The 16127-nt window shown below is 40.9% G+C and overlaps 1 protein-coding gene and 1 long non-coding RNA gene across 35 annotated transcripts in view; one reads left to right on the forward strand and one right to left on the reverse strand.

The window, feature by feature from the left end:
• Window positions 1-6611, forward strand: part of LOC125752168 (uncharacterized) — a 58691-nt gene extending 52080 nt beyond the window's left edge. The window contains exons 3-5 of one of the 3 annotated variants that reach the window (XR_007401023.1): window positions 3841-3902; window positions 4151-5167; window positions 6180-6611. This is a non-coding gene — a long non-coding RNA (uncharacterized LOC125752168). Of the gene's footprint in view, window positions 1-3840; window positions 3966-4150; window positions 5168-6179 lie in introns of those variants that run through there. The other 2 variants (XR_007401024.1, XR_007401022.1) reach the window with 2 other exon arrangements.
• SUSD1 (sushi domain containing 1) overlaps window positions 1-16127 on the reverse strand; it is a 165543-nt gene that overhangs the window by 108127 nt on the left and 41289 nt on the right. For all 32 annotated transcript variants that reach the window (XR_007401010.1, XR_007401008.1, XR_007401005.1 and 29 more), the window contains 3 exons: window positions 15574-15753; window positions 5648-5745; window positions 4846-5032 (listed from right to left, as the gene is read on the reverse strand). Coding sequence is in view for 16 of the 32 variants with exons in the window: in XM_049091897.1 (XP_048947854.1) it covers window positions 4846-5032; window positions 5648-5745; window positions 15574-15753 (465 nt within the window). In the remaining 16 variants the exon portion in view is untranslated. The remainder of the gene's footprint in view (window positions 1-4845; window positions 5033-5647; window positions 5746-15573; window positions 15754-16127) is intronic.

Below are 16127 nucleotides of genomic sequence, written 5' to 3' on the forward strand. Positions count from 1 at the left end.
ACCATATATTAGGCCATGAAACAAATCTCAACAAATTAAAAAAGATCAAAGTCATACTATGCAGCTTTTCTGACCACAATGGAATAAAACTAGAAGTGAATCACAAGAAAAAAATCTGGAAAGACCACAAATACGTGGAGGTTAAGTAACATACTACTAAACAATGAGTGGGTCAACCAAGAAATCAAAGTAGAAACTAAAAATTACATGAGAATGAAAACACAACAATCCAAAATCTTTGGGATGCAGCAAAAATGATTCTAAGAGGTAAGTTTATGATAGTACAGGCCTACCTCAAGAAGCAAATAAATCTCACGTAAAAACCTAACCTTACACCTATAGAAGCTATAGAAAAAGAACAAGAAACAAAACCTAAACCCAGCAAAAGGAAGGAAATAATAAAGATTAGAGTAGAAATAAATGATATGGAAACCAAACAACAATAGAACAGATCAATGAAACCAGGAACTGGTTCTTTGAAAAGATTAACAAAATTGATAAACCTCTAGCCAGACTCAGGAAAAAAAGAGAGAGAGAGAGAGACAGAGAGAGAGACAGAGAGAGAGGACTCAAATTAAAAAAAAATCAAAATGAGACTCAAAATCAAACAAAAATGAGAGAAGAGGAATAAAAACCAATATCACAGAAATACAAACAGTTGGAAGAAAATATTATGAAAAACTATATGCCAACAAATAGACAACCCAGAAAAAAATGGGTAAATTTCTAGAAACATATAATCTACGAAAACTGAAATAGGAAGAAATAGGAAATGTGAACAGACCAATAACCACCCAAGAAATTGAACCAGTAATCAAAAAGCTCCCAACAAACAAAAGTCCAGGACCAGATGGCTTCACAGGCAAATTCCACCAAACATTTAAAGAATTAATATCTATTCTTCTCAAACTACTCCAAAAACAGAAGAGGAAGGAAAACTTTCAAATTCATTCTATGAGGCCAGTATCATCCTGATACCAAAGCAAGATAAAGATGCCACAAAAGAAAGAGAAACTCTAGGCCAATATCTCTGATGAACATGGATGTAAAAATCTTCAACAAAATACTGCAAACTGAATCCAACAATACATAAAAAAAAAGATTCACTACAATTAACTGGGATTTATTCCCAGGATGCAAGCATGGTTCAATATTCACAAATCAATCAGTGTGATACATCACATCAATAAGAGAAAGGATAAGAACCATATGATCATTTCAATCAATATAGAAAAAGCATATGACAAATACAACATCCATTCATGACAAAAATTAGGATACTGGAAGTCCTGGCCACAGCAATCAGACAACAAAAAGAAATAAAAGGCATCCAAATTGGTAAAGAAGATAAGCAGATTTTACTATTTGCAGATGACATGACACTATATATCTAGAAAATCCTAAAGACTCCAACCAAACCACTACTAAAACTGATAAATGAATTCAGTAAGGTCACAGGACACAAAATCAACATACAAAAATCTATTGCATTTCTATATGCTAATAATGAAGCAGCAGAGAAAGGAATTAAAACTATCCCATTTATAATTATATCAAAACCAATAAAATACCTAGGAATAAATTTAACCAAAGACTTGTACCCTGAAAACTATAAAACACTCATGTAAGAAAATGAAGACAACACAAAGAAATGGAAAGACATTCCATGCTCATGGATTGGAAGAATATTGTTAAAAGTCCATACCACTCAAAGTGATGTACAGATTTAGTGTAATCCCTATCAAAATGCCAACAGCATTTCTCAGAGATTACAGCAAACGATCCTAAAATTTGTATGGCACCACAAAAGACCTCAAATAGCCAAAGCAATCTTGAAAAATAAAACAAAACTGGAAGCATCATGATTCCAGACTTCAAGTTTTATTACAAAGCTGTAACAATCAAAATAGTATGGCACTAGTGCAAAAATAGACACAAAGATCAATGGAACAGAAGAGAAAACCCAGAAATAAACCCACAATTATGCGGTCAATTAATCTTCAACAAAGCAGGAAACAATATGCTATGAGGAAAAGATAGTCTATGCAGCAAATAGTGTTGGGAAAACTGGACAGCAACATGCAAAAGAATGAAACTAGACCACTCTCTCTCATCAAACACAAAAATAAACTCAAAATGGATTAAAGACCTAAATGTGAGGCCTGAAACCATAAAAATCCTAGAAGAGAGCAAAGATAGTAATTTCTCTGACATTGGATAGAAACATTTTTCTAGGTATGTTTCCTAAGGCAAGGGAAACAAAAGCAAAAAATATGCTGTTGGGACTACATCAAAATGAAAAGCTTTTGCAGAGTGAAGGAAACCATCAACAAAACTAAAAGGTAATCTACAGGAGAAGATACTTGCAAATAATATATCTAATAAAGCATTAGTATCCAAAATATATAAAGAACTCAACACTCAAAAAACAAATAACTCAATTTTTAAATGAGCAAAAGAGGGCAGCCCAGGTGGCTCAGCAGTTTAGCGCTGCCTTCAGCCCGGGGCATGATCCTGGAGTCTCAGGATCGAGTCCCGCATCGGGCTCCCTGCATGGAGCCTACTTCTCCCTCTGCCTGTGTCTCTGCCTCTCTCTCTCTCTGTCTCTCTCTCTCTCTCTGTGTCTCTCATGAATAAATAAATAAAATCTTTTAAAAAGAAAAAAAAGAGCAAAAGACATGAACAGGTATTGCTCCAGAGAAGACATCCAGATGGGCAAAAAACACACTGAAAGATGTTCAATATCACTCATCATCAGGAAATGCAAATGAAAACCACAATGATATATCACCTCACACCTGTCAGAACACTAAAATGAACAACACAAGAAACAACAAGTGTTACTGAGGATGTGGAGTAAAAGGGACTCTCATGCACTGTTGTTGGGAATACACACTAGTACAACCACTGTGGAAAACAGTATGGAGGTTCCTCAAAAAATCAAAAATGGAACTCCCCTATGATTTAGTAATCACACTACTAAGTTCTTACCCAAAGAATACAAGAACACTAATTCAAAGAGATACATGCATCCCTATGTTTATTGCAGCTATTATTTACAATAGCTGAACGATGGAAGCAGTCTAAGCGTCCATCAATTGATGAATGGATAAAAAAGATGTGGTGTGCATGTGCACATGTACGCGCCTACGCGCGCGCGCGCACACACACACACACACACTGGAATATTACTCAGCCATAAAAAAGAATGAAATCTTTTCTTGTCATGCCCTTTGCCATGACATGGATGGAGCTAGAGAGTATAATGCTAAGTGAAATAAGTCAGTCAGAGAAAGAGAAATATCATATGATTTCACTTATATGTGAAATTTAAGAAACAAAACATGAGCAAAGGGGAAAAAAGAGAAATGGATACAAGCCAAGAAACAGTCTCTAAATTATAGAGAAATAACTGATGGTTATCAGAGGGGAGGTGCTGGGGTGGGGGAGCTGAAATAGCTGATGGGGATTGAGGAGTACACTATGATAAGCACTGAGTAATGCAGAGAATGGTTGATCACTCTATTGTACACCTGAAACTCATATAACACTGTATGTTAACTGTACTGGAATTAAAACTAAAAACTTGTAAGAAAAAAAGGAAGAAGATGACATATTCCTGACAAATCCATAGCAGTTAATCATTAATTCTGAACAAGACCCTCTAGTTATATTATATTAATTCTACAGTATCTTTCCCTACATATTATTTACTTAGAAATGTTTTATTTATATACAAGTACCCTGGGGACCTAATTTGTATAATTTTGTGGTTGGCTTTCCATTGTGAAGATGGGCAGACTATTTAATTATTTCTGACAAATCCATGTCACTTTCCAGCTCCTGGTGTCGGCAGTACCTGGAGGCTGGGACACATTTTAAGTGGGACATCAAGCAGCAAGGTGAGAACTACCTCAACTCATCCAAAATAATAAATGACACAAATGGCTTCTCAAAATTTGCTTATAAGGTATTTAATTAGTCCTGACACCCCATAACCAGAATTATGAAAAAAATATTAGAATTTTCACAATATTATAAAAATCTATGAGATACCTATGTGTAATGAGGTTTATTACTACTGTTGAAACTCCTTCCTGTACACTTCTCTTTTCACCCAACATCTCCCTTTCTTTTTTTTTTTTTAAAGATTTTATTTATTTATTCATGATAGTCACACAGAGAGAGACAGAGAGGCAGAGACACAGGCAGAGGGAGGAGCAGGCTCCATGCAGGGAGCCCGACGTGGGATTTGGTCCCGGGTCTCCAGGATCGCGCCCCAGGCCAAAAGCAGGCGCCAAACCACTGTGCCACCCAGGGATCCCAACATCTCCCTTTCTGCATCCAGGGCTGCCTCTCCCCATCTGCTCGCTCACTGTCAACTTGATTCGAACCCCCGAGTCCTGAGGTCAGTTTCCAACCCAGATGTAAAGCCACTGGGTCACCTCCCTGGCTTCTCCTCTCTCAAAGCCAAGAGTAAAAAGGGACTGTTGTGTTTCCTACCAGTAATAAGTCGCATGGCTACCCTCTAGTGCCTTGGATAATTGAGAACTGACTGCCTCATCACCTAATGTTCTCTTTTAAATGCCTTATTACCTCCCATTTCAACCAAGGACCCAGCTGAGAAATAGTACATCAGGTACTCATTCAGCCTGGCATCAACAGGACAGGAATCTCTCCTACTAGACCTACTCTGGCTCTGACCTCTGGAGTAACTGCATCCTCCTGGCTACAGAACTCAGAAAGCATCTATGAACTCTCGTGCCCAGCTGATTCTGAAGTACATTTCCCCACATCCTGTGCTTAGCATTTTCTAGGAGGCAATGAGACTTCACCTCCACCTACCAGCTGTCTGGAACACAATGATGGCTGGCACGGAGCGTGTGGGAGGGGCGGTAGAAATGCTCACGGTGTAGTTGGTGCCTTGGTACAGATCGAGGCACACTTCTGGGGTCCTGCTGTCTGCGGTCACATTGACTGTCTCCTCATGAACTGATTCCACGGGGTGCAACCGGTGTCCTTTTATGTAGATCTTCAGGAGGGGAAAAGAAAAAAGAACTCACCATGACTCTGGTTAAAGCAGCTGAGAGAGACTTTGTGGTGCTGAATCCCATTTTCCTGCTAATCCCTCTTCTACCACATTGTGCACCCAGGAGAGATGAATAAGGTAAGGCTCCGCAATCAGGTATCTGATGATGAAGGCCTATCAGCCCAGTAAACAATAAACCCTAAGAAGTGACATAAAATGAGGAGTCCCTCTAGGGAGGGCTAGCCTGCACACAAATGACAGCCAACAATGGAGGCAGTCACAACCTGAGGACCACTTGCTGCATCCTGCCACCAAGTCAGCAGATGCTTCCAGGCCTCCTCTGGGCAAGTGAAATACAAGTGCTGGGAAACAAGCGATCACGATGATGCCAAATAGAAGCATATCCCCCACACATACAACCCTGCTGAATGACACACATATTAAACATAGAATGTAAAATAAAATAAACCAGGTATATCTTTGAAAATCTGATCACTTTTTAAAAGAACAATCAGACAATTAGATGAAGAAGCCCTTATGAAAGGAAGTGTCTCCAAGTCTTGTTCCTGTAGGATACCACTTCTGCTCTAGCAGGAAAGAGTGGATCACTTTACTTACCACGTAGACAATCTTGAAGATGATGCTTCCTGGGTTTATTTGCCACTTCACACAGGTGTTATTAAACACTGATACATCACTAATTTCTGGAATTATTTCTAAAACAGAAAAAGAGAATCCACTCACAAAATGCATCAATAGCCTTTAGAAAATAGGATTTTTCCAAAATGGAACCAGAGTAGAGGGCATGACTTAGTTTATCTGTGTGGCTGATATCTCTGCTAATCACTGTATGCTCTGATTCAGAAATCGGGCAATTCAAGCTGCCCCAGGCCAAACACCCAATTTAGCTTCATCAAAAATGAGCCCGGCCCATGACCTGACTAGGAGGGAAAAGACACATACCCACTTGAGAATGGCTAAGAACTCCAAACTGTGATTGGCCTGGCAGGCCACTGGATGCCACTGGCGTTCCACTCATGTGGGATGGAACGAAGTCCAGAGCTGAGCCCTGAATTTTCCCTGCAGCTGCCCAGGTAAGATCTATTTCTGGCTTCATCCCACCTGGCTGACAAAACACTCTTATTTCCAGGTCACCACTATTCCCAAGAGGGAAATGACATGCATCACCACACAGGACCATTCTTCAGAAGCAGCTTGGAGTCAACTAAATAAATTCTCCACAAGGTCCCTGGATATTCTGGGGCTCCTCTACCTGAAGCTATTAGTTCTGATTTATCAGAAAGTCATAATTTCTTCAAGTTGTCCTGCTTCTTTCAAATATTCTGTGTGTATTCCGTGAAAAAAAAAATTGGCAATATGGGAAACTGTCTTAGGGCCTTGGTTCTGAGGTCACAGATTTCAATGAGTTGTGTTGGCTCTCTCTCCTCCCCTGCTTTACTCACCGTACCCCTCACTCCTGCTTCCTGGGGTGTCATTCCGCATTGTGTAATAAAGATAAGCTTTGTGCCTCAGGCTCTGCTTTCCAGGAAACCCAAGGTAAGACTCCCATTAAGAAGGATGGGAAAGAGGGGATCCCTGGGTGGCGCAGCGGTTTGGCGCCTGCCTTTGGCCCAGGGCGCGATCCTGGAGACCCGGGATCGAATCCCATGTCGGGCTCCCGGTGCATGGAGCCTGCTTCTCCCTCTGCCTGTGTCTCTGCCTCTCTCTCTCTCTGTGACTATCATAAATAAATTAAAAAAAAAAAAAAAAAAAAAAGAAGGATGGGAAAGATAATTCTCCATCTCAGAAGATGCCTCCTTTCAACTCAGCCCCCTCTCTCCCTTCTCAGCCTCCAACATGGGAAAGAGAGCTTGTACCTCAGGCACCTGTGGTATTGACTCACCTCCCCTGTACCCAGAACCAATGTTACCCTTAGACCCTGGTCTACTGATGATCTCTTTACCAAGATTTTACACCTTTACTAAATCATCCATCAGCAGCATTACTGGCTCTTGGGTAAGCCCAGGTCAGGCTGTCAGTAAGTAAGAATAAATACAGACTGGAAAACAGGAAAATTCCTGGACAGACATCAGAGGATCCCCTGTGGCTGTCTAAAGCATTCCCGGGTCTCTACACTTCTCCCAGAGCACAGATAAAATGAAATCAAAGAAATCCTCGAGTTGTGGACATAGGTACCCTAACAGATGCAAAGATCCTATCTGTTCACCCCCTTGGGGAGCATGAAGATGACATTGGTGCCAGTCTTTCAACAGCTTGTACGAGCCCCAAATACTCTGGCCCCTTACCTCCCTATCACCCTTCAAAGGCCCTAGAGCTTTGGACTCCTCTGCTCACTCACACATCCCTTTGATATTAACTTACCCCCTGGTCTAGAAGGAAAAGGAAACAGCCCACTCCTCATTTTGTCTCTGACTGCCAGTAAAGCAAATTTCCTTCTCACTGGGGACCCTTTTGCCACCCAGGCAGAGATTAGAAAAGAGACATGAAAGATTCCCTTCTTGTCCTTCCTTTTTGCTCATTCACTATGACAACAGCAAATGACATCTCAAAATTGCCATCTGCCTCCTGCCTGTGCCATGCTCTCTTGCACAGATGGGACCAAGATCTGATTACTGAGATGTCAGATATCTCATCCCAAGGAGCAGTTTAACAAAATGTGGTTTCTTTTCCCTCCAGTTGTCTCCGAATCAGCTGGAAAGACTTCTTTATAAACCCATCAGATATTAAACATCCACATAAATGCTGCCCTTTTAAAAGAGATACCCTAATTCTAATGGTACCGGTTACTGAAGACATTTCTGAGAGTTCTCTCTGGAACTGACTCCAAGACTCTATGCACCATTCACTGAATGATTACCAAGTGCCAAGCATCCTCCCATGCCAGGCACTGGGCAGTGACAATGATCAGAACATAAGTCCTTCCATCAGGAACATGTTGTCTAATGGAGCAAACATATAAGCAGGTATATTACAACTCAATAAATTTTAGAACAAAGTTATACACAAGTACCGTGGGGTCTAGAGAAAGAAACCATCCACTCTTACTGGAGGGCCTGGGGAAGCCAGCTTTGTGGAGGGCATGACCTTGATGGATGCATGGCTGAAGGGTGGGGAAGACACTTGAGCAAACAGACAGCAGGTCTAATGCCTGGAATTATAAGAGGCTGTGGCATATTCAGAGTGCTGAGGAGGAGGCAAGATGGGATCAGACTGGGAACAACCTCCTTTGCCACACTAAGTGCACACTTACTCCTATGGGTAACTAAAAGGAAAATAATGGCAATTTTTCTTTCTGTAGGAAAATAACTCTGGTGTTTTGTGAAGTAGACAGTGGAGCAGAATTGGAGCTCATAAGAGCAGAATACACTTTACTCAGCAACTACAATATCTCAGACACTGACAGATCTTTAAAGACCAGATCTCTCCTGAAGAGCAGTCATAAGAAGCAACAGTGAACATTTATTGAGTTATTACTAGGGAACTGATACTATATAAAATACTATAGTATTTTAAGTCATTTATTTTTTTGAAGATTTTATTTATTTATTTGTTTATTTAGTTATTTATTTGAGAGAGAGAGCATGCACAAGAGAGAGCATGAGCTGGGGAAGGGGCAAAGGGAGAGGAAGAAGCAGCTCCTGGCTGTGCAGGGAGCCTGATGCAGGACTCAATCCCAGGACCCAGGGATCATGACTTAAGCCGAAGGCAGATGCCTAACCAACTAAACCACCGAGGCCCCCCAAAAGTGTCATTACCTTAGTCTTCAAAATAACCCCATGATAATCATTTCATGTTACATGTAAGACCATCACGCTGTATGCCTTCAACTTATGCAGTTGATGTATGTCAATTATTTCTCAAAAAAAACTAGGGGGAAAACATATTAAAAATCAATTTAATTTAAAATAAGCCCATGGGAATATAAAAAAATAGTGAAAGGGAATAAAGGGGAAAGGAGAAAAAATGGGTGGGAAATATCAGAGAGGGAGACAGAAGATGAAAGACTCCTAACTGGGAAACGAACTAGGGGTGGTGGAAGGGGAGGTGGATGGGGGGTGGGGGTGACTGGGTGATGGGCACTGAGGGGGGCACTTGATGGGATGAGCACTGGGTGTTATTCTATATGTTGGCAAATTGAACCAATAAAAAATAAATTTATAAAAATAAATAAATAAATAAATAAATAAATAATAAAATAAAATAAGCCCATGAGCTTGATATTATTGTGTCCATTTTCTAGACCAGAGGCCTAGAGAAGTTACGTAACCCACCAAAGGTCATGTGGGTTGTAAGCAGTCAAGTCAGGATTCAAAACTAGAATTGCCAGGCTCCAAGGCCAAGAACTGGGGCATTGTGGCAGTTGTTCAGCAAAGAAGTGGGGAGGTGGCCTCAGGGCCAGGTGTTAAAGCCAGGAGACAACTCTCAAGGAGAAACACTAGGAGGTGAGTGATAAGGAACAGCCGGGAGTGTAGGCTGACTGCCAGCCTCTTGAGTTTGAGAGTCCAGTGGATTGTCTTTTATTGTTCTCCTGAGAAACAGAGAAGGAAGCACCCCAGGTTGGTGAGAAAAGACTAATAAACTGTGTTTAGAACATGCTTGATAGGAGTTATCTACAGACTATCCAGATGAAAAAATGATCTTGAAAGTCAACAAGGATGGTCACTGAAGCTGTGGGTGCTGGTATAACATCCAGGTAGGACACGGAGAGCAGCCCAATGGCAGGACATGGGAAACATGGAACCCAAGGAGAAACTAGCAGACACACAGCAGCAGAGAGGGAGGAGAGTGGCTGGTGGGATGCCTGGAAGTCAAGGAAAGATGTGAAAGAGTGTCTGATTTCTCAAAAGTTCTCTCTTTTCCTTCCCACCAATTCCCCACAACCTCCTCACCTCCAATCCAAGAAGGACAAGAGCAGGTCATCATGGTATCAAGGAAAGCCTCCACCTCTTTCTTCTCTCACACAGTTCTTTATCCCCTGACAAAGTGTCCAAAATGTCATGACAAGTTTGACTTCAGCCAGAGATAGGTAGAGCAGGGCTGTGCCTTGTCCAGTTATAGGACACTTAGGCCTCACTGGATTTAAAAAAAAAAAAAAAAAAAAAGGAGGCACCAACCCCATCCAATTGAACTCTCCATTAGATTTGGGGAATCAAAGGGAGGCCTGGGTGGCTCAGGGCATGATCCCAGGGTCCCGGGATTGAGTCTCACATCGGGCTCCTACAGGGAGCCTGCTTCTTCCTCTGCCTGTGTCTCTACCTCTCTCTCTCTCTCTCTCTCTCTCTCATGAATGAATAAATAAATAAAATTTTAAAAAAAGATTTGGGGAACCAAAGCTTCAATGGGTAATAAAGTACCTCTGCTTTGCTTTGGATTCTGTATGTGGTACACACATGTATATAAATGTACGTATATAATAGGTATATATTTTAGTATTCAACCAGCATCCAGTATTTCTCTGCAGTATTTATCATATTTATAACTAAAGAATTTTGTAATTGGTTATTTAGTGCCTATCTCTCCTGGATGGAAGCTCTATGATAGCAAAGACTAGGTTTGTCTTTCTATCTCCAGCACCTAATAAAGTACCTTAGTTATTTTAATACTTATTATTTGGTTGATTGAGTGGATGAATGAATGAACGTATGGATATGTGATCAATAGTGCTAAATGTCGTGGAAAGGTGAAGAGGAATGAAGATTGAAGCTAGAACATGAATTTGACAGGTGGTCAGTAGGGACCTTGGGAGAGAGCTACCGTGGAGCGAAGGCGCTGGATGCCTGACTCTCCTTCCACAGGCTGGGAAGAGAAAGAGAGGCTTCAGAAGTCCCACTGTGGGCAGGAACTGATCCAGCAGACTCTGTTGGTTTCCAAATTTATATCCATTTTCTCTATTTTTGGAAACAGTAAAAGATCATAGAGAATAAATTCAGGTGACCCAAGCAGATGGTCAAGCTCAACATCATTTCTAGTCAAAAATAGTATCTGATTTCAAAAGTTAAATGACTGATCTTCTACTAGGACCCACAAACTATTTCCAAAGCCCATTCCCAAACAGAGATTACAAAACAGACACATTCTGATAACGGCAGCATCAACTGAAATCAAAGTGACTGCTTTGAATAAGTGCATGCTTAGCTATAAGAGTTCTGCTGTATTTCTTTTCCTTTCTTTTTTAAGTCTTTAGAGTCACATACAATAGATAGAAATAGCATGGCTTAGAGGAGTGCTTTCCTAAAATGCATTATCCACCTTAGGATGATTTTTTTATGGCACATGAATAAATGTATATATGTTGGATTGTATTGACTTTTGTGTATATTAGAAAAAATACACAATTCATCCAGCTCATAATATCACATACACTATGGAGTATCTTTGGTCAACGAATTTATATTATAATTTAAAATTTAAAATTAAAAGGAACTTATTAAATAAATGTATTATTAATTTAATAACTTAACATTGCATTATTATTAAATACTTTTGTTATGGCAAACATTATCAGGGGAGTATACAAATAATTCGAGCTTGGGAAACAATGGTAGGAGAGAGATCGTGGGCTTTCTGGGCTTCCAGACCGAAGTTCAAATCCCATCCCTGCCATTTGCTAGTTACTGAAGGGCCCTGTGAAAGTTTGCCTAACTTCTATGAGTCTCAGGTTACTCATCTATGAAATGAAAAATAACAATACTCACTTCACAGGGTTTTTCAGAGGACAAAGGAAACCAAGCATTAAGACCCCCAGCAGAGCCCTAGGTATATAAGTCGGTACACAGTCCACGGTAGCTACAATGCTCGACAGTCCAAACATTATACACATATTCAAACAAATCCCAGCCATGTGGCTATTTATATAAATGTGTCCATTTATTCCAGCTGACCTTTGTTTCCCATCTGAATTGCATTATCACTGCAAGTGAAAGCTTACCAGGCTGAAAAGGAAGATGAACAACAAAACAGGAGGGCCAGAGGCTAACAGGAGGCCCAGAGGCATTTGGACTCATTGCCTGAGTCAGGGTAGGGAGCTCAGAATCGCTCCCAGCTGGTCAACAGTCTGTGTTTCAACAGAGATGTTACCCTTCTACGAGTGTGGCATGAGTGAGTATCAACCTTATAATTATTAACTCAGATTCTAAACATGAAAAGCCAAATGACCTGAGCAGAATGAAAGCCAGGGACAGTCTTATCAAGAATGAATCAGCCTCTTTGATCTTGAGGTAAACCAACCCACTAAACATCAAGCTTCCACCTGGGGTTTTTCCAGACACTAAAATGGTTGCCTAATTCTCAGCTGTCTGGAGGTTCCAGTCCAAACTGGCCTTAAAGGAAAAAAAAAAAAGGAGGGGGGGGCGGGGAGTCCCTCCACCTTGCCAGAGTTCACACTCCATTAAAAACATATACAGATCCATGCTGCTAATCCAAAGAAGCAGGGCCTCCAAAAATATTCTTAACGAAAAACAATCCAAGTAACGTGAAGATAAATTATTCTACCCAATTTGGAACTAAACATTCAAGTATAAAAAGAGGGGTAAACAATGAAAACACAGAGCAGAGGTAGAAGGCATTCAGACGTTAGGCAGAAAAGCAGAAAATGGGAGGAAAATCCAGAAGTGGACATCAAAGAAGGTAAACACAAAATACCCAAAGGGAGGTGGTATAGGAGAGGCGTGCAGAAATGGGTGAAAAACAGGGAAAAGAAGGCAGAAGGGGGTTCAGCTGGGCAAGAGCCATGGTAATCAGCATCTCTCACTACATTTCCAGAAGCCTCTCCTACCTACCCACCCAGATCGTGTGCACTGCACGGTGAATTAATCAGCATGTAAATCACTCCCTTTATCTGCGGAAATTGAATTTAGCTGCCAATCTTGATTGAGGGCATAGAGGCCTCCTCCCAGAAAGATCACAGCTCTCAGGGAAAATGCCTTTTCTCTCCTTAAATCAAAGCTTGTATAAACCCAAGGAAACAGCTGCAGCTGGAACCACAGACTTTGTGAAAGGTGGCAGGCTGAGGACGGTAATTATAATTAGCAGTTACATAACATGTTTGTTCTTCAAAGTGCTCTACAAGCATCAGCTAATTAATAGCTTACTATGCCCCATGCAGATCCACTGGTTTTTCATGTAGTGGCTAATCCCGGTACCCCCACTGAACTCTGAATGGTGGAAGCAGAACAGCTTGAGCAATGAAGCAAATGGCTGAGGGTCCAGAAGCTCTGCCCAGCTCCCTTAACCAAGTGCCTCCCTGAGTATCTCAGAGCCAGGATCATTGCCCCAAATGTTTTATTCAGCATCACATGAGACGGCTGCCTCACTTCCTCCAAACAGTTCTTAGAAGTGCCACTGGAGATACACTAATAGGGTGGAATGACCATCAGTCTGGTCCAACATGGCATTAGCTCTTCTCAATTTCCCTAATTAGACTGGGACTCAATTTCCTTGGTGGTAGTTACAGGTCTGCCCTTGTTTCTCTGTGTGAGTAGGGTTAAGTCAACGAGACCTCTCTACGAACAGGCTGGACTAGATCTCTGGGTTCTCACCCACGTCTACCCTTCTTTGTCCCTACGTTTGCAGTCTCTAGCCTACATCCTCTTCCATTCGTAGTAGAGATGAGCGAATGTGGGAACTGCATGGCACAGAAGGCTCTAGCAGCAGAGCTGAATTCTTCGTCTATCCCAGGGTAAAGGGATGCTTTACCCAAGAATTTCGGAAGTCCGTAGACATCCTGAGTTTGTAAGACATTATATGTATATGGGTATGTAGGTTTCTTTGGAGAAAAGCTTGTTTACCCTGTTGCCCCATAAATTCCAGGAAGGTAGTGTCTAGCAAAGTACCTCCATACATAGTGTAAGCTAAATAGGTATCTATTAAGTCAATTTGATAGATTTCACCAAATTCCTAGCCACAAAATGGTTACAAACCACTGCTCTCTGGACAAATAATCACCAGCAGTCCCCAAGTTTTGCTTGCTCTGGCTAGACTTTCCTATGGAAAACTTTGACCAGTAACACCCAAAACATGCTTACCACAATTCTGCCTCAGATCAAATCAGAGACCCAGACCAAAGATACGTTGAGATTTCCCTCTTTAGAGATCTGTCATTAGAGCCAAGCAAGTCAACATTTAGAATTCAACACATTCTACATTCTACACTAGAAGACAACTGCCTATCACACCTTCTGCCCAACCATCATAAACAGAGTCACTGCCTTCTCCCACCTTGTTACTTGGAGGCAGTGGTGTGAAATAAAACAGGTAGAAGTGTGTACTTGTGAGTCATGAGAAGACCTTCTTCAAGATAGGCCAATAATTTCAGTAAAAGACCTAACGTGTATGTAGGCTTTAACCTTTTCAAAATGTTCTCCACAGATGATCTCATTTGATTTTCTCTCAATACCTCTTTGAAATAAGAAAAGCAGCCTTTATTTCCCCCCTTTTATAAATGAAGAAACTGAGCAGACTTTATTTTCCCCCTTTTATAAATGAAGAAACTAAGCAAATAATGCCTTACCTGGTGACACACCACTCATATATGACACTGCTAGAATTTGAACGGATGTCTCCAAACCCCTTTCACCAGTAATTCCATTATGGGGTATATACCCAAAAGAATTGAAAGCAGGCTCTCAAAGAGATCATTTGTATGCCCATGCTCATAGCAGCACTATTCACAATCGCCAAAAGGCGGATGCAGCACAAGTGCCCACCAGTGGATGAATGGATCAACAAAATGTGGTAAATACATATAATGGAATATTATTCAGTGTTTAAAAAGAAGGAAATCCCATCATCTGCAACAACATGATGAGCCTGCAGAACATGATGCTAAGTGAAGTAAGCCATTCACAGAAGGACAAAAACTACATAATTCTGTTTATAGGAGGTATCTAAATTAGTCAAATCCACAGAAACAGAAAGTAGAATGGTGGTGCTGCCGGGAGGAGGAAATGGGGAGGTAACGTTTAATGAGTGCACAGTTTCAGTTTTGCAATATGACAAGGGTCTGGAGATTGGTTGCACAATAATGTGAGTATACATAATACTTAAAAATGGTTAAGGTGGTAAATTTTGTTGTGTATATTTAACACAACATAAAAAATAAAAAATATTAATTAAAAATTTTTAAATAAAAATAAACACTAAAACCTCTTTATCCATTACACCACCTTTTCTCTGAAAAGCTGCCAACGTGTGCTAAGTTAGGACTTTTGAGTATGCCAACCCCCCTAAGAAAATGGCTCATGGAGAAAAATTTCTCAGCCAGCCAAGTAGAGAAGATAGAAATCACTGTGATTTCAGGTGAGTTGCAAAGATATATGTGTGAAATTTTCTGTGCACTTTATTTTCCCAATCCATCCTCAAAATCTTCAGGATTTAGCTGGCAAACCTCAAGCCAGGTGCCCAGTCAGATAAATGGCACAGCCAGGCAGAGTACACAGAGGGAGCAACGGGGCAGCTGGAGGTCCCACTACTCCTGCTGGGTGTCACTTCCAGGAAACAAAAGCCCCACCAAATGGAGTCCATACCTGTGCATGTCAAAGTACTTTCTCTCCAAGTGCCTTTCTCTGTGCAAACAGAAGTGATCTTTCCTCCCAGGCTCTCAAAGCCCTCTTGACAGACATAGTGAGCCACACTGCCCAGGCTGGAGCTGTGATTCCCCACCAGGACTGCATGCTGCACTTCCGGAGGATGGCCACAGTTGATTTCTGCAATGGGAAGTAGCACAGCACTAGTTATGACCCCCCATTTCTTTCCTTATAATTCATATTATAGAAATAAACACTTAGCAATGATAGAGTCCAGTCATAAGGGAAAAGAGAAAACATGAACCCCATTTAAAAATCCAGTTGCAGATATAGAAGACTGCTCAGAAGTAAAGAGATATGCCTGACGTCAATGAAATTTACAAACACGTTCAGATAGAAAATATTCCAATTATAAGATTATTTACATTATGAAGAATTCCTTGGTCAATGAAATAATCCATCCCAGGGTTCTTTTAAATATTAAGATTTTCAGGTACCTTTTACTATGTATCATGAGATCACAAACTCCTAAAGTAGATGATAACGCAATTGTA

This window comes from Canis lupus, chromosome 11 (assembly GCF_003254725.2).
Source record: "Canis lupus dingo isolate Sandy chromosome 11, ASM325472v2, whole genome shotgun sequence".
NCBI classification, from domain to species: Eukaryota; Metazoa; Chordata; class Mammalia; order Carnivora; family Canidae; genus Canis; species Canis lupus.